Source organism: Diabrotica virgifera, chromosome 6 (assembly GCF_917563875.1).
Source record: "Diabrotica virgifera virgifera chromosome 6, PGI_DIABVI_V3a".
Taxonomy (NCBI): Eukaryota; Metazoa; Arthropoda; class Insecta; order Coleoptera; family Chrysomelidae; genus Diabrotica; species Diabrotica virgifera.
In genome coordinates, this window is record NC_065448.1 from 178,365,542 (window position 1) to 178,388,038 (window position 22,497).

Sequence of the window (22,497 nt, forward strand, 5' to 3'; positions counted from 1 at the left end):
ATACTGGGTTGGGATAAAATATGGAACCAAGCAAATATCTTTGAAACGAAAAGAACAATATTTATGAAACTTTGCATGCAAGTACAGTGACGCAAAAGGCATCTGTTGCCATATTTTTTGTTACTACTCCACTTCCGGTTTCACCGGAAATACCCTTAACTTATTTAATTTAAAAGGGACACCCTGTATATTTTTGCGGATTTTAAAAGAACTTGTTATTTTTAATTCATACCTACCAAATTTGGTAGAAAAAATTTGGTAAAAAGTGTGTGTAGATAATTATTTGTATTAATACAACGTAGTAGGAAATAAACGAGTACCATCTATACTGTAGACTAAAATTGTTATTTATATATACTGCATGACTTATTTGAATTTATTTATATAGTATAGTATAGTATAGTATAGTATTTATATAGGATAGTATATTAGTATAGTAGGTAAAACTGTTACTGAACTAATTAACAGAAATAAGTTGTATTGAAAATGGGTTATTTAAGTGAAAAATATCGTATTGAAATATTAATGATAATCAGTTATGGTGAATTTTCATTTTTTGGAAGTGAATTTTCCAAATCGATGGATTGGACGTATAGTAGAGGATTCATAGAGTGGCCCGCTCGTTCTCCTAACCTCAACCCGTTAGATTTCTTTGGGGTTATCTAAAATCACATGTTTACGTTAGGCGACCAACACGCTTGCAGGATTTGAGACAAAGAATAATTGATGAATGTGAACTAATACATGGAGAAATCTTGCAAAAAGTGACTCACTACTTGCATGCAAAGTTTCATAAATATTGTTCTTTTCGTTTCAAAGATATTTGCTTGGTTCCATACTTTATCCCAACTCTGTATAAACAAATTGACTTGAGTTTCTATACCCATTGGTTATTTGTATTAGCAACATTGAGCAATACGAAATATATGGTACGATTAGAAACAATATTGCCGAAACAATTGCCGCATTTTTTTGAAATTTCTGGGTATTGCTCCACTAATTATTCTAAATGGATCCATTCGTGTTGTCGAGTAATTATTATTGCTCAAAAATTGACAGTATAAGCGCAATATGAGGCTTTAATACGATGTATTGATAAAGTTAACAGTATTTTGTTACCTTCATCGCTTATCAACTTTACTGATAATGTGTCTGTTTATTTTAGGAACAAGCAGTGGCGTAATAATGGCAGGTGCTTTAAAAGCAATTAAAGATTTTAACATGGGAAAGGGCAAGAAAGTGGTAGTTCTACTTCCAGACGGCGCCAAAAATTATCTGACCAAATTCTGCTGTGATCAATGGATGGAACAAAGAAATTTATTACCTGCTGTTAACACTCATAATCATTGGTAAGAAAAATCTCTCTTCTATGGCGCTACAGCCCAAGTCGAGCCCTGGCCTCTCCCAGCATCCGCCTTTTAAGTATCTCTGTCCCTGGCTACTCTCCTCCAGTGATCCACCCTCAATATCTCTTCAGCATGGGTTCTCACTTTGTTTATCCACGTCTTCCTTGGTCTTCCTACTCGCCGACGTCTCACTATAGTTCCGCTAAGCATTCTACTAGATGTTGTATCATTATCGATTCTAATGAGCGCAATCTTTGTATTTTTGCAAAATTTGCTATAGAGGGTTCTTTGTAATATTGGTATAACTCGTGGTTGAACCTTATTCTCCATTTACCATTGTCGCAAATGGTTCCCAATATCCTCCATAATATCTTTCTTTAAAAAGTATTAATAAGGTTTATTGTCTTTTCTATCATGATCATGATCCATGTTTCTACGCCGCGCCGTATATGTTCAGTGGCGTAGCTAGCCCCATGGGGGCCCCATATCAAAGTTTGTCGCGGGGCCCTTTTCCCCCGCGACAAAAGAAGCAAAAACGCTTGTATAGAATCGAATAGAAATATGCTTTATTGTTACTGAAAATTTTACCATTTTATGAACAGAGCTTACAAAAAGTCGGGAAAAAAATAAAAACAAATAAAGTTTACCGAAATTACATAAATCGTCAATATTAGTACAAAATAAAAGACAATGAAATAAAACAAAACACACAAAACACCCAAATAATAATAAACCTAATAAATTTTAATTAACCAAAGTCGAAAAAGAGATTTGAATTGTCGAGACTCATTGTTTGAAAACAGATTCAGCTTTTTCAATCCAAGGATGAATGGGCATTGCAAATGAGCTTAAACAAAGAAGCTCTGTTGCTATGGTATAACGGCAAGCGACAGGCAAATACACTTCTCCAAGAAATTAACCTACCTATGTACCACCTAAAAATTGGTCATTTTTGATGTCTCGAATTTCCTGAACCCGTTGTATGATTTTGTAAATTACACTACATGTAAATCAAAATGTAAATTCGTACAGGTTGGAACAAATTTTTTATCAAAGTTTAGGTGAGTACAAAAGCTATTTTCAAGAAACTATCCAAATCATATAAGGGGATCATTGTTTAAATAATGAAAAAGGGTCATTTTTGCACCATATTTACTTTTTTAACTGCTGAGGTAATTAACGTTTTAATGAAGGTGTTTAGAATATTTTTCTGCAAAGCTGAAGGGTAAGTCTTTCACCTAAGACTTAGTAAATTCAATTTGACTCCCTATTTATTTAAATAATTGTATATAAAACTTTAAAAACAAATTTGCAAAAAAATAGTATTTGCGATTTAAATAATACGCACTATAAAATATTTTGTTTTATAGGAGAAGTTGCGCTATTTTCTAGTATTAAGCAAAAAAAATTGGTCGAAAAATATTTAATAATTTATGAGATATTGAATTTGTTTATTAAATGTCACTATATTTTCAATTGCAAAACGCGGTTGTTGCCAAAAGAATTTAAACCTGCAAAAGATCTCATTATTTTTATTTATATATATATATATATATATATATATATATATATATATATATATATATATATATATATATATATTAATGCACTGGCATTTAAAAATTGTTCTAATTTGTTTATTACTTCTTTTTTAAATAACGTCGCTGGGGTTAAAAAATTCATTATCTCATAAATTGTTAAATATTTTTCGACCAATTTTTTTTTGCTTTATACTGGTAACATGAGCTTCTCGTATAAAACAAAATATTTTATGGTGCATATTTTATTTCTGTTTTAAATTTTGAATATAGTTATTTATATAAATAGGGGTCAAATTTAATTCATTAAATCTTAAGTGAAAGCTTTATTTTTCAACTTTGTAGAAAAAAAATAGTATAGACCTTCATAAAAGCGTGAATTACTGCAGAGAAGTGAAAAAAGTAAATATTGTGCAAAAATTACCCCTTTTTAATTATTTAAACAGTGATCTCCTTGAAAATATCTTTTGTATTCACCTAAACTTTGATAAAAGACTGTCCACAATATGTCTGCAACGAATTCTGCAATTCTTTGGTCACGTGGATCGCAGAGGTGACGACAGTTTGATAGAAATTAATTTGTTTCTGGAAACGTTCCGGGAGAAGATCAAGAGGAAGATCACCAACAATATGGCCGACCAAGTAAAGAATTCAGCTGAAAACTCATTCTGCGAAGCTCTTAGAGCGGTTGAAGATAGAGACCAATGGAGAAACATTGTTAGGAATATTGGGGGAAATCACGATCCCTCAGTATGGGGAAACGACAAGAGAGAGAGAAACTGATAAAAATTTAGTTCCAACCTGTATTTAGTACGGAATTACATTTTGATTTTTTTATTTTATTAGGCTATTATAGCCAACATTCTGTTGCTTTATTCATTCGCCTTTGGTTCATTCATTCTTATTTTGGATAATAAAAAAGTTAGGTACTTTAACAACCAGCCGTATTTTTCGTCAATACAGAGTGTTTTTAAATAAGTATGGTAAACTCTAAGGGGTAATTCTGCATGAAAAAATAATGACAGTCTGCGTTTGCTTTATAAACCTGCTAGTGTGCAAATGCTTCGTCTCCGAGATAGGGTTATTAAAATTTTTCTTACAATCTGACGATTTATTTATTGTCCTAAAACTGGTTAAAATATGCAAGTAAAATTTGGTGTGTTTTAAGAGGTAGTTATTGTGCGTTTTTGATATACAGTTAGGAATTTAATACCTATTCATCATTGGCGCGCATACGGTTAATATCACCCATGTGTGCACCAATGGTTAACATGAAATTCTGTTAAAACCCACCAAATTTCATTTGCATATATCAACCAGTTTTAGAGTAATAAATAAATCGTCAGTTTGTAAGAAAAATGTCAACACCCCCTATCTCGGACATACGTTTATAAAGCAAACTGTCATTATTTTTTCATGCAGAATTAGCCCTTAAAGTTTGCCATACTTATTTAAAAACACCCTGTATTGATGAAAAATAAGGCTAGTTGTTAAAGTACTACCTAACGTTTTTAATATCCAACATAAGCGAATGAATCGAAAAACAGAATGTTAAGAACACATGAGGCTATAGTTGGGTTTTAATTTCAGTATTTTATAAATGCAAGAATATTCCACAGGGTGTGGTGAACTTTGAGAAAAAATTACTGTTTGACTGGTACACCCGGTATACAATGACAATTTACCTGTCTAGCAACAATATTATTACAACGATATTATTCAAAACTACGACTATAACATTTAAAAAAATCACTTAAATCGGAAAACAGGCTTAGGAAATATGAGACATAAAAAATGACCAATTTTTAAGGTGGTACGTTAATTTCTTGGAGAAAGGTAGATATACATAAATACAATTATAGATAAACAACAGATTATACAAACATACATAATATATCCGAACAATACATACTGTTTCAAATATTCAAAGATAAAGCGATTACAAAAATTGCAATTCGGCATTCTTCATTATACATTATACAGTAACTCACACACAGCCAACGGAATTGACAATTGAAAACCTTGAAAACAATAAAGCTCTGTTCTTATGGGGCAGAGAATAGATAATAGATAGATATGATTTATATAGGTATATATAAAGAATCCACTACACCAAAATGTTGATATCCAAACAACATTCACTGTTTCAAAGCGTTTTAATAGTGAAATAATTGTAGAATATTTAGTTCAATCTTTGTAAATGGAATTTTTTTCGACATGCCGCGATGGGGCCCTTGAATATCGGGGGCCCCGTATAATTGATACGGCTGATACGGCGGTAGCTACGCCCCTGTATATGTTGCTATTGGCCGTATGATGGTTTTATATATTTTAAACTTTACCTACTTCTCTATGGATGTCTTTGGATCTAAACACCTTGACAGAGAGAAGTATGCTTTGTTACCAAGCATTATGCGTTTCCGTGTTTCCTTCTCCTCGCTGCCGTCCTCTATTACCAGAGAACGGCAGTTCTCGCCAGTGGCGCACATCCACGCCCCCGTATACGCGACACTATATATACACGAAATTTTCGATTTTCTAAATCTGACGGAATTGAAAATTGTGCCAACTCCCATCTTAAATTTCAGGAAAAGACTCACTCATTCATATGTCAACCATCCATTTTGGTCCAGGGGTGTGTGGATTTTACGGCCTGTTTTTTGATTAAGGGCCCGATTTTTATTTAGGGCCTGTTTTTTGTTCTCGTTCACAAAACTCCCAAAAACTTCGAAAATTTAAGTCCCACCTTTGCGGCTTCTAATAGTACCTTTCCAACGTGTGTCTAATTTTAAAAATCGGTTATACCATTCAAAAGTTACCGCGCTCAGAAATATGACTCAATTTCTATTTAAAAAAGGGAAAATGTTTGTGGATATGTATGTATGTATGTATGTGACTAGAAAAGTTAAACCGATCTGAATTTTTTTTCTGTGTTTGAAGAGGGGGTCAGGTCCGATTCAGAACCGGTGTAGTTTGTGACTTTGGACCACCCATAAGCCAGCTATAGGACTTGGTAGGTACAAAACGGTATATTTTTTGGGGGTATATATCTTCGCTTCAAGAAGAGACAGGAGAACCGCAAATACAACAAATCAATAGTGTTGAGTTAAGCTTTCAAATGGTGTCTGACCTGTCAAGATCAGACATACACACGGCTCAGTATCGCCGAAAAACTGAAAAACTAAACTTTGAAAATGTTGGTTTTTCGACAATTACTCAAAATTTCAACCTACGAATTGCGCCAATAACCGAGCGTTTGTAGAAGGACTCTAGACGAATCTGACGGTGTATACCTTATATTCGGAAAAATTTGAATTTTTAAGTTATAGGCTTCATAAGTATGATCAAATCTATTTCCTATGGGAAAAACGGTTTTTCAAGTTCAATAATTCCTGTAATAGCTTCATTTATCATACTTGACCTTAGATGAATCAAATACTACTTGTCAATATGTTTTAAACTCATGTTTAGTGATCAAAATCGGTTAAGCCGTTTAGAAGTTATTAAGCTACAAAAGTATAATAAAATTAACGATTATTCCCGAAATGGTTTATGTGGCAACGGGCAATCCGAGTTCATTAACCGGCCATCCCAATATTTTTTTTCAATCTATTTCGAATAGAAAAAAAATCTAGTGTACATTCGATGGACACTAGATCGTTTGGAAGATAATGCGACAAAGGCGACCATTTATAAAGCTTAACGTGTAATCGAGAAAAATTGCATTCAACTTCATACATTTAATTTATAACAAACTTTGAAAAACTCCTGATACAAGAATAAAAAACCGCTAAACGCCGTAAAAATGAGTGGCGCATACAATATTCCAGCTACAAAAGATCGGATATTAATATTACGTGGCGCGAAAATGTATTTTCATTTTGATTCAATATAAAATTTTAGTTTTATTTTAAACGATTTTTCCATAGTATTTGCTAAATTTGAAGTAAACGCGCCACAAAAGAGTTTCAAAATTCAAACTGTATCAAAGTTACTCTTTTGTGGTGCGTTTTACTTCAAAGGCTATAGCGGGATAAGATGGTCAAAATTGCACCAGGCTCGATTCAGTTTTGGGTTCAGCCATTCGAAAATATATAATTGAAAACTCATTCAGCCAAATTTTCAAGTCCCTAGGTGCACCGGGGGGTCCGCTATGGAAAAAAACGTGTTTTTTTGAAAACATTTTTTTCCAGACGCTGTATTGCTGCAAAAAATCTGAAAAAATTAATGAATGCGTATCTTAATAACAAAAAGCTGCCTGATTTTTTTCAGATTTTTATCTTCAAAATTGAGCGCAGGAAAAATTTTTGAAATTTTCGCAAAATTTTTTAGGTTATGTTATAAATTTTTCGCCAACTTTAAAATATTGTTATTTTATGTATTTTTTTCCATTCTTTCGAATGGCAGAGGCATCATTATCATTTTCGACGTGGAAAATACCTAAAAATCGAAAAAACTGTTTTTTTTTTGGCATTTTCTGAAGTGGCATTTCCGACTCATAAACTCAACAACATACAGCTAAATTAATCATCATTTACATTTTTATATGTATTGTTACATTTACAATCAAAATCAGCTATTAGAACTTATTTTTTTTCTACAGAATGCTCAAAAACCCCGTTTTTCGGCGTTTTTACTAAATAGCCTCAGAAATCAGTAAAAAAAATAATTCTTTTAACGTTTAAAAAATTAAAATTTTGTTGTTCTCGATAGAATGTAATACAATTAATACTTAAATAAATTATTTTTTTTTGTTTTGCACGATTGTTTGAATTTCATATATAATAATATGGTCCCATTAAGGGTACCCTGCCATAGGCTTATAAAAAAAATCAATAAATTATTTTTTTAACGTTTTAACGTTTAAAAAATAAAATTTTTGTAGTATTCGATAGAAAATGTTGACCCTTTATAAAAATGCTTGTTGCGGTTGTGATTCTCAAACCGCGCTAAGTTTAAAAAAAGCTCGGCACTTTGGTGCCGTACGCAAGGAAGCGCTTCTAGCCACGTTTTTGGAAAAAACTCAGGATAAACCAGTCCTCAAGTACCCACCGTCGAAACCACTAACTACTTACGTAATAAAAATATTTTTAAAATAATAAAATAAGAACATCTACGGTTTCGTTTTGATTAAAAAATAACAGGATTCCCAGGAGCTAGGTGCTTTGGAAAAAAACTTGTTTTTTGTAAAAAATTATTTTTAGACGCTGTATTACTGCAAAAAATCTAAAAAAATTAATGAAATCGTATCTTAACGATACAAGCAGCCTGATTTTTTTCAGATTTTTAGCTTCAAAATTGAGCACAGGAAAATTTTTTGAAATTTTCAAAAAATTTTTAGGTTATGTTGGAAATTTTTCGCCAACTTTAAAATATTGTTATTTTGTGAATTTTTTTCCATTTTTTCGAATGGCCTAAGCATCATTATCATTTTCGACGTGGAAAATACCTAAAAATCGAAAAAACTGTTTTTTTCTGAAGTTTTTGACTCATAACCTCAACAACATACAGCTAAATTAATCATAATTTACCTTTTTTATGTATTATTATCTTTACCATCAAAATCAGCTAATGAAACTTTTTTTTTACTAAATAGCCTCAAAAATCAGTCAAAAAATAATTTTTTCAACCTTTAAAGAATTAAAATTTTGTTATCGATAGAATATAATACAATTAATACTTAAATAAGTGATTTATTTGCACGATTATTTGAATTTCATACATAATAATATCGTCCCATTAAGGGTATCCTGCCATAGGCTTATAAAAAAATCAATAAATTAATGTTTTTAACGTTTAAAAAATAAAATGTTTGTGGTGTTCGATACAAAAAAACCTCCTCAAGTACTGCCGTCGAAGTCACTAAATACTTACGTAATAAAAATCGTGTTATTAAACGTTAATGAGGAATTATTATATAAATAAATTACTAAATTATTTGAATTATTTAATTGCTTAAATAGTGCAACCTAAAGAGTGCAGTGTTTAAAGGGATTAATAAATTAATTATTAAAAAGTTACTACGTACTCATGAAATTACAAAATTCAAATTCAAATTAATATACAGTATGATGCAAAGGAAAGGAATAAATTCGTTATTTATTAAACTGTCGACTCTAAGGAAAAATCCCGAAAGAGGTCGATTTTTTAATTGTGATTTTTTGGCATATATATGATACTAGTAGTGACGTCATCCATCTGGGCGCGATGACGTAATCGATGAATTTTTTTAATGAGAATTACGGTTATTTGAAAAACCATAGTAGTAAAGAACTTTGGTTTGTATAATGGTATAAAATTTTATTAAAAAACTTTTAAAAAAGTCATCCAGGAACATCCAGAATGTTTTCGATCTAGTCAAATCATCTTCAGTGACATTCTGTGCAGTAATTGAAACTAGCCCACTAGTTGATATATAGTCTTTAAAATTACATAATTTTATTAAAATAAATTTTTTATTAAAATTATACTTTTGGAATGACAAGTCAAGACGAGTGACACAGACCGAATTCCGTCTTGACCTCGAACTCATTGTGACAAGTACCCCTTCAGTTTTTCGAGCAGGGAAGCCATGCTGCTTTTGAGCTTTAGTAAAATCCATTAATATCGACATTGTGCCGCATTTCAAAAGTATAATTTTAATGTTGTTCTGAAGCTATTTCCTTTGGCATTTTTATGATTAACTATTTATATGGGAAGTTTTAATAAATAATTATGTAATTTTGAAGACTACATAATAATATATCAACTAGCGGGCTATAGTTTCAGTAACTAAACAGAATGTCACTGAAGATGATCTGACTAGATCGAAAATGTTCTGATGTTTTTCTATAATCTATTTGGATGACTTTTTTAAAAGTTTTTTACTAGAATTTTATACCATTATACAAACCGAAGTTTTTTATTTCTGTGTAAGTTTTTTAACTATGGTACACAGCCAATCACTGGGACTTTACTATAATTTGGTTATTCGAAAGTTTATTCAATTCTCTAGTCAGTAGTATAAACATTACCATTATTAGAAAGGACTAAGTTTTCAATCTAATAGCACATAAAATAACATCAAAAATATTACTCTACATCCCACCAGATTGAAAACAATGGAAACATTACCCTTATTATTTATACAGTGACGAAATTTTTTTAAATAAATTAATTTACAAAAAAAATAATGTAATTTATTTAATTTAAAATATATTTTACTTTCAGAAAACGGAAAAAAATGTTTATTCGAAAAACAAACATTGCTTTTCGCTTAAATAAAATGTTCAAAGAGGCAGGTGGCTAGCAGGAGCTGGCTTGAACATTGAATTTAAGTGAAAAGCAATGTTTATATCTCAAACATTTTCTTCTGTTTTCTAACAGCAGTAAAATATATTTTGACGTAAATACATTATTTAAATTCTTCTTTTTATGTCAATTAATTTAATTCAAATTTTTTTTGGTCACCCTGTATAAATAATTGTGTTAGTGTTTATATTAATGAATAGAGAACTGAATATCCTTTGAAATGAGTTGCCACACGACCCATATTCTCATTTAAAAAAAATCATCGATTACGTCATCACGCCCAGATGGATGACGTCACTCGTACCACACTCGACCCGTTTCGGTATTTTTCCAAAAGTCGCCAGTTTACGACATAACGAATTTACTCCTTTCTTTGCACCATGCAGTATATTAATTTGAATTTTGTAATTTCATGATTGTGTAGTAACTTTTTAATAATTAATTTATTAATCCCTTTAAATTAATCAATTAAGTAATTCAAATAATTTAATAATTATTTATTTAAATAATAATTCCTCAATAACGTTTAATAAAAATATTTTTTTTATTTATTTTTTTTTATTTTTTAATCAAAACGAAACCGTAGATTTTCTTATTTTATTATTTTAAAAATATTTTTATTACGTAAGTAGTTAGTGGCTTCGACGGCGGGTACTTGAGGACTGGTTTATCCTGAGTTTTTTTCCAAAAACGTGGCTAGAAGCGCTTCCTTGCGTACGGCACCAGAGTGCCGAGCTTTCTTAACTTTAGTGCCTTTGAAAATCACAACCGCAACAAGCATTTTTATAACGGGGCAACATTTTCTATCGAATACTACAAAAATTTTATTTTTTAAACGTTAAAACGTTAAAAAAATTAATTTATTGATTTTTTTATAAGCCTATGGCAGGGTACCCTTAATGGGACGATATTATTATATATGAAATTCAAACAATCGTGCAAAACAAAAAAATAATTTATTTAAGTAATAATTGTATTACATTCTATCGAGAACAACAAAATTTTAATTTTTTAAACGTTAAAAGAATTATTTTTTTCTACTGATTTCTGAGGCTATTTAGTAAAAACGCCGAAAACGGGGTTTTTGAGCATGCTGTAGGAAAAAAAATAAGTTCTAATAGCTGATTTTGATTGTAAATGTAACAATACATACAAAAATGTAAATGATGATTAATTTAGCTGTATGTTGTTGAGTTTATGAGTCGGAAATGCCACTTCAGAAAATGCCAAAAAAAAACAGTTTTTTCGATTTTTAGGTATTTTCCACGTCGAAAATGATAATGATGCCTATGCCATTCGATAGAATGGAAAAAAGTACATAAAATAACAATATTTTAAAGTTGGCGAAAAATTTACAACATAACCTAAAAATTTTTTGAAAATTTCAAAAATTTTCCTGCGCTCAATTTTGAAGATAAAAATCTGAAAAAAATCAGGCAGCTTTGTGTTATTAAGATACGCATTCATTAATTTTTTCAGATTTTTTGCAACAATACAGCGTCTGGAAAAAATGTTTTCAAAAAAACGCGTTTTTTTCCATAGCGGACCCCCCGGTGCACCTAGGGACTTGAAAATTTGGCTGAGTGAGTTTTCAATTACATATTTTCGAATGGCTAAACCGAAAACTGAATCGAGCCTGGTGCAATTTTGACCATCTTATCCCGCTATAGCCTTTAGCAAAAATTGTGGAAAAATCTTTTAAAATAAAACTAAAATTTTATTTTGCATCAAAATGAAAATACGTTTTCGCGCCACGTAATATTCATATCAGATCTTTTGTAGCTGGAATATTGTATGTGCCACTCAATTTTACGGCGTTTAGCGGTTTTTATTCTTGTTATCTATACCCACAGATATGCAAACTGTTTACATTAGGTGAGCTGGTAAGAAAAATATATCAGCTATTTGTATCCTGCGATCATCACGTTGAGGAAAATCAGTTTTAGGTTCTGATAAATATACCTGTTTTAATATTTGAATAACGCTCACTGACGTTTACGATTTCGAAAAATTTTGAAACCTGGTGCAGATCTTCATCTTGATGTTTGAGATTTGTTTTTGAATTTGAATCTATTTGATTTGGGGACAATAGATATTTTTATCTTCAGTCGCCAACCTTACGATAATGCTTCTGTAGAGAGAGATAAATACAAAATGGAGATAATTACTAACTTTAAATATCTGGGATGCTGCAATACAGCAACACTGTACTCAAGTAAAGAGATCAAGTGCAGAATCGAAACAGCTCGCACAACCTTTCTAAAAATTAAATCACTCTTCTGTAACCACAGCTTAAATTTAAAATTACGTCAAAGGATAATAAAATTTATATTTGATCAGTGTTGCTACATGGCAACGAGACCTGGATTCTGAAGGCTGGTATGTTTAATGGCCTATAGTTCGTCATACCTTGACTTTACGGTATAAGGAACATAGGCAATACAGACCTTATGAGAGTTTTAGCGCGGTGATGCCGATTTTATCAAAAAGAATTTGTATTCGAACAATAGAGAGATTAAATTTAAACTGTATATAGAGAACTATAGTATATAATATATCAAATAAACTTAAACGCATATGAATCCTAAAATTGTAGATTGCCTTTCTAAAACAATTTTAATTTAATCTCTCTAATGTTGGATTACAAATTCTTTTGATAAAATCGGCATCAACGCGCTAAAAACTCTCATAAGGACTGTATTGCCTATGTTCCCTATACTGTAAAGTCAAGGTGGGACGGGCTATAGATCCGTTTGAGATGTGCTTGCATAGAAGAATGCTTCGAATACTTTGGAAAGCGATGCAGACCAACTAATTAGTGTTAAATCGAGAAAATTCCTTTCTGACTTATTTAAAACTATTATGATAAGAAAGAAAAAATTCCTAAGCTTATCGTGAAATGTAAATTCATGTAAAATCGAGGGCCGCAGAGGAATTGAAAGGAAGCAGATGTTATGGCTCACAAACATTCACGATTGGAGAGGAATACGCAGTGCTGAACAACTATTCCAATTAGCTAAAGACCGTGAACAACTCGTTAATGTAATTGCCAGCGTTAGCTTAGTTAAATATAGCATCGAAAGATGTTTTTCTTATATGTAGGGGAGAGTTGGACAAAACCAGGTAGGTTGATAAAACCGGGTACCCCTTAATTCTTCTAACTGTCTGCTGCTATCTATTAGACAATGTTAAAATTAGGGTCCCTTTGCCGCCAACATGAATACACGTATTTCTACTTCATTTGAGTAATCTGTGCCGGAGCAGTAAGACCTCACCTGTTTTTTGATGCAGGAAACTCGATTTTTAAGGTAAGTTTATAGCTGGTTTCTCCTCTAATGAATAACTAATGGCCATTTCAAAATTTAATACATGTAACCTAGTATATTACCTTTAATTTGGCCAAAAATTTTGAATATTATTTCATAACTTAAAAATTTAAATAACATTTAATATCTTGTTTACGAGTTTGTCAAAACCGGGTAGTCCGAAAATCGACAAAACCGGGTACCCGATTTTATCAGACCTGTTGTTACTTCCAGTTTCTGCAGTGGTTTTTTTGCTTTTAGTTAACTACTACATGTGGCTTCTTGTCTTGAAGAAACTAGTAAGAAAGCTAGTAGGAAAAATAAAAAAAAATCTCCAGTCGTAAAAAAATTAAAACTAAATGAACTGGACAAAAAAAAAAAAAGAAAAAACGTGATAAAAAGGGCTGCACCAATAACAAAATTTTGGAGAGTTTGGTAGAAGAAGATAATAATGACGAAGCGTGTCTATATTACAATTAACTATTTTCAAATTATAATGCGAAGAAAGGCTGGATAAAATGTGTGTCTTGCACCAAATGGGTTTATGACGCCTGTAGTGCCTATGATGATGTAGATGAAATTTTTATTTGTGACTTCTGTTCATAGATTTTCGATTTTTGTTCACATACTTTTAATAAATATTTTCTTTTCTGCCCATTAGTCTTTTTACATGGTAATTAAATTACTACCCGGTTTTATCATACCGGTTGGACAAAACCGGGTATTTTGCAATATTTTCATAAAAATAAAAAAAATTAAAAATCTAAGAATATTTTTAAAAATTGACATTGGCATATCAAACTTAAATCATTTGAGAATATTTCAATCTGCAGCAAACATTTGCTACTCTCACATAGCAAAAGATACAGACGGTTTTTGGAGTGGTACCCGGTTTTGTCCAACTCTACCCTACTTTTTTCAAGAAGGAGAGATCTTAGAAACATGAAACTTGGTGTTTGGTGTAAGGAAAAATAGATATATTGAATTGTTGGCCAATAGGTGTTTTTCTTCTCATAATATTAGGTATACTTTTCTACTGAAGTAAAAGTCATAGTTTTGGTGCACATATTTCTCGTTGTATAAGAAAGAACTCAGTTTCATTTGGTATCAATAGCTCTTCTCTTTTTATCCTTTTCACATACGAATGCGTTGTGTTCTTCTTGCAGTTCTAGACCAAGTCCTAAAACTTAATTAGATATTCCTTTTGGTGTAAGAAAGTATCCTATTAAATATAGCTTAACAAAAAATCTCATTCTTATACTTTTATTTCGTATAGAAGTCCTAGAGTGGCATTGTTTCGGCAAGGTCTCAACCACGAGTACCATTCTTAAGTCAGATTTGTTCCATTGCTTGTCGATTCTTGAAGAGAACCAATTCTCTCAAAGCATCGACCAGAAGAATATCTGGTGCATCTTCTGCAGAAGTGCATTCGAAATGGCAGAACATATGGACATACGTATAAAAAACTTGTCATTTAAAACATAACCAAATACATAACACAAATAGCATACTTCCGTCTAAACATATTCAAAAGCTAGGTATACGCTCTGAGCTTCGCTGGTGGCGCTCATAGCGGATTACTAATTCAACTTTCACCGGTAATTTTTAAATTTATTATTTAATTGTTATCGCTTAATATTTACAACGCAAAAAAGTAATTAAATTGTAATCGATTTTTTTAAGATTTTGCTAATCATTTTGACGTTCTATTGATAAAATATGAATTTCTTACTTCGGATACTTTCACAATTATCGTGTAGATGGCGCTAAGATTATTAGAATAATTTATAATTACATATTACGGAACAGTAAAATAACTTAAATTCAGTATTTAAAACGTAAGTATATTTAAGGTAAAAATATATACCACAGCTTTGACCAACTAATATTTTTTATAATTAATGTTTTTAATTCTAATTTTAAATTAATCACTTTGACATTTATGTCAAATTTCCGGTAAAGCTTTACAGACTTGACACTACTGGCGCTCGCGAATTTGTAAATATCCCCTCTACGTACGAGCTCACAGCGTATACGCTCTGAGCTTCGCTGGTGTCGCTCCTAGCGGTTACTAATTCAACTTTTACCGGTAATTTTTAAATTTATTATTTAATTGTTATCGCTTAATATTTACAACGCAAAAAAGTAATTAAATTGTAATCGATTTTTTTAAGATTTTTATAATCATTTTGACGTTCTATTGATAAAATATCAATTTCTTACTTCGGATACTTTGACAATAATCGTGTAGATGGCGCTAAGATTATAATAGATTATTTATAATTAGATATTACGGAACATTAAAAAAACTTAAATTCAGTATTTAAAACGTAAGTATATTTAAGGTAAAAATATATACCACAGCTTTGACCAACTAATATTGTTTATAATTAATGTTTTTAATTTTAATTTTAAATTAATCACTTTGACATTTATGTCAAATTTCCAGTAAACGTTTACAAACTTGTCACTACTGGCGTTCGCGAATTTGTAAATTAGTCCAGAGAAATAAGGTTTTTCTCGTGACACATCCCCCTCCAGGCCGAAACCAAATTTTTTGAGTAGTATGGACATCTATATTATTAACCTATATGTTTCCTGCAGCCGATTTTGATGATATACATAGTTATAAACAAATGAAGATCGAAAAACGGTAAATTATCGCTTTTTTCGTCTATTACCAAAAAGTTAAGCACTTTAAACAAATTTGAGAGTAAGAAACTTATAAACCGTATAAAAAACTTCAATATGGCATTCGCTGAATATGTCCAACCTTATTGGTTGCTTAGAAAATTGCAAAATAAATCATAAATATTGAGTTTTTATAAATATTCGTAACTTAGGTAAAAATTAACTTAGAATCTTCTTATTACGCGGAATGCCGAGACTTCTTGTACTTAAATTATATTTTAAATTTCAAAGCAATTGGTCAAATAGTTTCAAAGTTATTTAATTTATTTTTCCCAAATTCATTTTTTTTGCAACACTATAAGTCAGAAAATTATGAGGTTACAATAATACTTCGGACAGTTTATGAAAGAAGAACATTTATACTATTACCTTAATTAAAAATAAATGACAAAAAATAATTTTAAACAGTGTAAAATTATTTTGCAAAAATATGTCCATTTTTTGCTTACTTATAAACAATTAGAATAACTTTTTAACCGTTACCCGTAGAAAAATTATTTTTTCATATTTAGAAAGACTGAATTTTTATACACATTTAGAAAGAAAAACAACTGTTCTAGGACATTTAGGGACAAAGTTAGCCCCCCCCCATTTTTTTAATTCACATGTTTTTGCAAAATTATTTTGCAATATCTATAATTATTTTTTGTCATCTTTTTTTAATTAAATTAATACTGTAAATTTTCTTCTGTCATAAACTATCCAAAATATTACTGTAACTTCATCATTTTCTGACTTACAGTGTTGCAAAAAAAATTAATTTTGGATAAACAAATTAAATAACTTTTAAACTATTTGACCAATTGCTTTGAAATTTGGGGTGTAATTTAAGCACCATAAGTCTCAGCATTCCATGTAATAAGAAGGTTCTAAGTTAATTTTTACATAAGTTATGAATATTTATAAAAACTCAAAATTTATGATTTATTTGGCAATTTTCTAAGTAACCCATAAGGATAGACATATTCAGCGAACGCCATATTGAAGTTTTTTATACGGTTTATGAGTTTATTACTCTCAAATTTGTTTAAAATGCCCAATTTTTTAGTAAGAGACGAAAAAAGCGAAAATTTACCGTTTTTTGATCTTCATTTGTTTATAACTATCATCAAAATCGGCTGCAGGAAGCATATAGGTTATTATTATAGATGACCATATTACTCGAAAAATTTGGTTTCAGCCTGGAGGGGGATGTGTCACCAACACGATATTTTTTTCCTTATTTCTCTGAACTAAATATCCCCTCTACGTACGAGCTCACAGCGTATAGATATCTAGAGACTACAAATTTATAAAATCTTCTTTTTTAAGGTGGTGGGACGTAAACGTTATGGAGCTGTCATTTAAACCATGTCAAACTGTGGAAAAATCAGCATCGCCCAAGGATGTTTTAGCTCTTATGGATAAACTTAATGTAGATTATTTACCTGCTGTAAGCGAAGGGTATGTAACAATACATTTCATAATATAATACATACTTATAATAAAAATTTTAAGTAAGTAAGTGTCTTGTTACTTTGCAAAGTCTTACTTAACATACACACTACACATGACACTAATACTAATACTCATGTTGTGACTGGCTGAATGACATAAAGTCCATGCCATTAAAAAAATAATAATAATAAAAATTGTCATAGTTCTATAATAGGTTTGTTCTAGCAAACAGTCAAACTAGTCAGAAACCGTCAGCAAACAGTTGGTCAGTGAGAGAACATAATACAGTCACCAGTGCTATCCCCTCTACTCGCGCTGGTCCGCTATTCGCTGTTGAATGATGGTTTCAAACCCTTTGAAACTAATGCTAGAACAAACCTAATATCTCTTGACGACTTTTCTGTGGAAATCCATCCACAGTTACTATTTTGTTACTGGCACTTTCACTAGAAATCAATATTTATAGATCAAGAGGCAGCGTTGAAAAATCTCTTTGAATTTACTAAAGCTAGATTTTTCACAGTTGATTACTGTGAGTGTGTAGAGAAACATACTGCGGTCGGTCAAGCGAAACGTAGAACAGGGGTTACTGAGAGGGTATCAAAGTTGCTTTCCTACGAAGGTAATTAAATCCATTTACTAAGGCTGAAAATCAGTACACACATTCTAAAATAAATATAAATAAAAGGTATTATAGTCGGTCAGCTGTATGACGGGACAGAGCCGGTCGGTCGGCCCCAATAGTCGATTGAGGAAATGAAGCATTTTAGCTCGCAATTTTTTCGTCCAGCATGGATTTACTTGAAATTTTCACAGAAGGTAGGGAATAGTCCAAGGATCATTTTCTATATCATGCCGCCATCATACGCTAAAACCTTGGGGGTGGTTGCCACCCCATCTCGGGGGTGGGAATTTTTTATTACATTTTAACTATGTAATTCGATGGAAAAAGTGGTTCTAAGAAAAAAATGTTTTTACATTTTCTTCGTAAAACCGTTGATTGAGGTATTGGTATATACCCCAATCACCCCTCCAATACCTCAATCAACGGTAAAACAAATATTTTTCGAGTTATTCGCGCTTGGAAATAACAGTTTGTCGACGAAAAAATCGACTTTTTAGAGGGTTTTTTGAGAATACCTCGATAAATATTCTATATATTCTTAGCGATAAAAAGATTCTTTAAAAATGATTCTGTAGGATTTTTTAGGCTGTAGGGTTTAAAGGGCTCGACTAAGGGGGTGTTTGCTGGTAAATAGAGGTCTTAAACAGCTATATCTGGCTAACTATTCACTGTAATGAAAATATATGCAGAGGGTAATTTTAGTTATTAAAAAAAGCTACAATTTAGTGTTTATAATTTTTTTCGTATCTTCAGTATTTTCGGCGATATTTTGAAGTAAAAGGTGAAAAATACCAAATTGCAAAAAATAAATTTTTCTTTAAACTCCAATTTTTCCAAAATTAGGCATTTTAAATAGGTCAAACTCCTTGAGTGTATTGATAATATAAATATAAAAGGAACTACAGAAAAATGAAGACCAATTTTGAATTAGGAAGGTAGTTAGGGGGTTGTTTTCACTGATTTTTTCATAGAGAAAAGCAGGTATCGACATTTCTTTTATTATAAGTCACTTAATTTTCATGCTAGAAACTTTTTATTATTTTTTTTGAAAGGTCTAATTATATACTTGAAAAAAGATTATTTAAGTTTTCTTCGAAAATTGCAAATTTTTCCCAGTATTTGGCTTTGAATGTTTCAAATTATGCATTTGACGAAAAAAGCTAACCTTTAACATGCCGTATCTCGGTTTGTATTGGACTTAAAGATATTATTGGAAAAGAATTTGGTTTGCGTTACTAAAAGATACAATTTTGGTATCTACAGTTTTTTTGATTAAATGCATATTTTTCGAGGTATTCTCAAAAACCCCTCTAAAAAATTAATTTTTTCGTCGAAAAACTGTTACCTTCAAGCTCGAATAACTCGAAAAATATTAGTTTTACGAAGAAAATGTAAAAAACATTTTTTTCTTAGAATCACATTTTCCATCGAATTACATGGTTAAAATGAAATAAAAAATTCCCACCCCCGAGATGGGGTGGCAACCACCCCCAAGGTTTTAGCGTATGATGGCGGCATGATATAGAAAATGATCCTTGGACTGTTCCCTACCTTCTGTGAAAATTTCAAGTAAATCCATGCTGGACAAAAAAATTTCGAGCCAAAATGCTTCATTTCCTCAATCGACTATTGGGGCCGACCGACCGGTTCTGTCCCGTCTTACAGCTGACCGACTATAATACCTTTTATTTATATTTACTTTAGAATATGTGTACTGATTTTCAGCCTTAGTAAATGGATTTAATTACCTTCGTAGGAAAGCAACTTTGATACCCTCTCAGTAACCCCTGTTCTACGTTTCTCTTGACCGACCGCAGTATGTTTCTCTACACACTCACAGTAATCAACTGTGAAAAATCTAGTTTTAGTAAATTCAAAGAGATTTTTCAGCGCTGCCTCTCCGTCTATCAGCATTTGTAAATTTCGAGAGCGCACCTTTCTACTATTCTTCTATTATTTTCAATATAATGGTTGTTTATCCTATGAGTCGATTGTCGAAGTTTTGTTCTTTTAAGTGTTAGTTTTATGTCAGTGATCAACAAGTTGTGATTCGAAGAGACTTCAATTCATTATTCGTTACATAATAAATCTGCTTTTGCATGATATTATTTTTAGTGCTGGTGCCTTTCGAGTATATACGGCGTTTGGGTACTTTGAAAAATATGTTTGTCATATATAGCTTGTTCTCTAAGTAAAATTTTCTAAAACAATATCCCATTACTCTTACATTGTTTTCTGTTAACCCATTTGCTGCCGATCACGCGTCAACGCGTGATATGGTTACTTCAGTCAGGTGCCTTTCAACAGATTGGCCCCTAGCCGAGTTCCATCCTCTTCGATAGGCAGCGAATCGGTTAAAGTCCAAACTCGTCTATGACGTTTTCCTCTCTACCTTTTTCCACTTTGTCATTGGGATCCCCATTCTCATGGTAATATTCTTATTTTTCAGATGATTTCTTACACTAACTCTATTTCCACTGGATAGTGCATTTATTACTAAATTAATTAAAATATGAAAGGATAAAGGAGTTGATAGTAAACACGTACGATTTATGACAGGGTGGTATCAGACAGTGTTGTATAATGTCCCCACTACTATTCAATTTATATTTAGATAAAATATTTAAAGAAGCGCTGCATAATTTGGAATGGGGCGTGAAAGTTAATGGAATTCTGATAAATACAATCAGATATGCAGGCGATACAGTTATTTTAAGTGATGACATGAATGGATTACAATGCCTTTTAAATGCCATTGACACAGTGGGAAGAGAGTTTGGCCTAAACATAAATTGTTCAAAAACAAAATACATGATGTTTAGTCGTTTGGCATATGAAGATTCACGGTTATATGTTGTTGGTCATATAATTCAAAGAGTACCCAGTTTAAATATTTTAGTTGCCATATTACTGAACAACTAGATCCAGATAAAGAGATAAAATGTAGAAAAGAGATAGTCCGCACAACATTTTTAAAAATGAGCTCATTCTTCTGTAATGATTACTTGCAACTTCAACTTCGAAAGCGCATAATTAAATATTACAGTTGGTCAGTCCTCTTATACGGTGTCGAAGCACAGACGTTAAGAATATCAACCATTAATCGTTTGGAGGCCTTTGAAATGTGGTTGCATAGACGTGCACTAAAAATACCATGGACGGCTATGCTGACAAATGTGGTAGTCCTTAAGAGAGCAAATGCTGCTCGCGAGCTGCTTGATAACATAAAATGTAGAAAGATGGCCTATTTTGGAGATGTAGTAAAGGGAGTCCAATAATTTATTCTTTAACTTATTATGATGGGTAAAATCGAAGGACGCAGAGGAATTGGTAGAAAACATGCCTCTTGGTTGAAGAATATCAGAGAGTGGACAGGAATAAAGAAGGCAGAGCCACTATTTAGAATAGCTCGAGACAGAGGCAGTTTCGCCATGTTAATCGCTAACGTCAAGGGAACTTGATAGGGCACGTTTTTTTTCTTTTGAGTTGTATGACTACGTGCCCTTCAAGGCTCATTCGCCGATTCACCAATTTTGCTCATTTATTTTACAATATATTTTCCTATACCTATCTACTTAACATTTTGTATTTTACTTATCCTACATACTTTATAAGGATTGACCACTGGTCAGTGGGAATACCACATCAGGCAAAAACACAGGTTTACTTCTCGATTTTAATTTCGGTCTTTATGTTAGTTTATAATTTGATTTTTATATTTTTAATATGTTCTATCAACAATTGCATTAATTCTGTATTATTAATTTGTGATAATATATAAACATGTTAAATTTATTGGGTGTGTTATATTTTTACAACTGTATAATTTACTTATAAACATATTTATATTTATTTGTATTAGAGGGCAATTTAAAAGCATATGTTCAGCATCACCTATTTCTCCACATTGACAATATGGATTGTCTCTTAACTTTCCGATGACCAACCCTTTTTTGTTACACGGATGACCAAGGGGGGGGGGGAAATGACCCCATGTCAAAAATGACAATTAACAAAAAAATAAAGTTTTTTTTTGGCATGGACTTTATGTCTTCAGCCAGTCACAACATGAGTATTAGTGTCATGTGTAGTGTGTATGTTAAGTAAGTGTCTTGTTACTTTGCAAAGTCGACGTCATTAGCGTAAAACTACTTGTAATTACACATAATAGACGCTATTTTACTAAACATCAACTTCAGAATATATTTTTTATTCGTAAAATATAGGGAATGTTTTTTATTTCAAAATATGAGGATATCTAGAAT

General features: G+C 31.5%; 1 protein-coding gene across 1 annotated transcript in view; it reads left to right on the plus strand.

Annotated features, from left to right (window-relative positions):
• The window catches only part of LOC114336914 (cystathionine beta-synthase), an 82,786-nt gene that overhangs the window by 57,452 nt on the left and 2,837 nt on the right, over nucleotides 1–22,497 (plus strand). Inside the window, exons 7-8 of the mRNA XM_028287305.2 lie at nucleotides 1,166–1,349; nucleotides 17,482–17,613. Of these exons, the coding sequence (XP_028143106.2) occupies nucleotides 1,166–1,349; nucleotides 17,482–17,613 (316 nt within the window). The remainder of the gene's footprint in view (nucleotides 1–1,165; nucleotides 1,350–17,481; nucleotides 17,614–22,497) is intronic.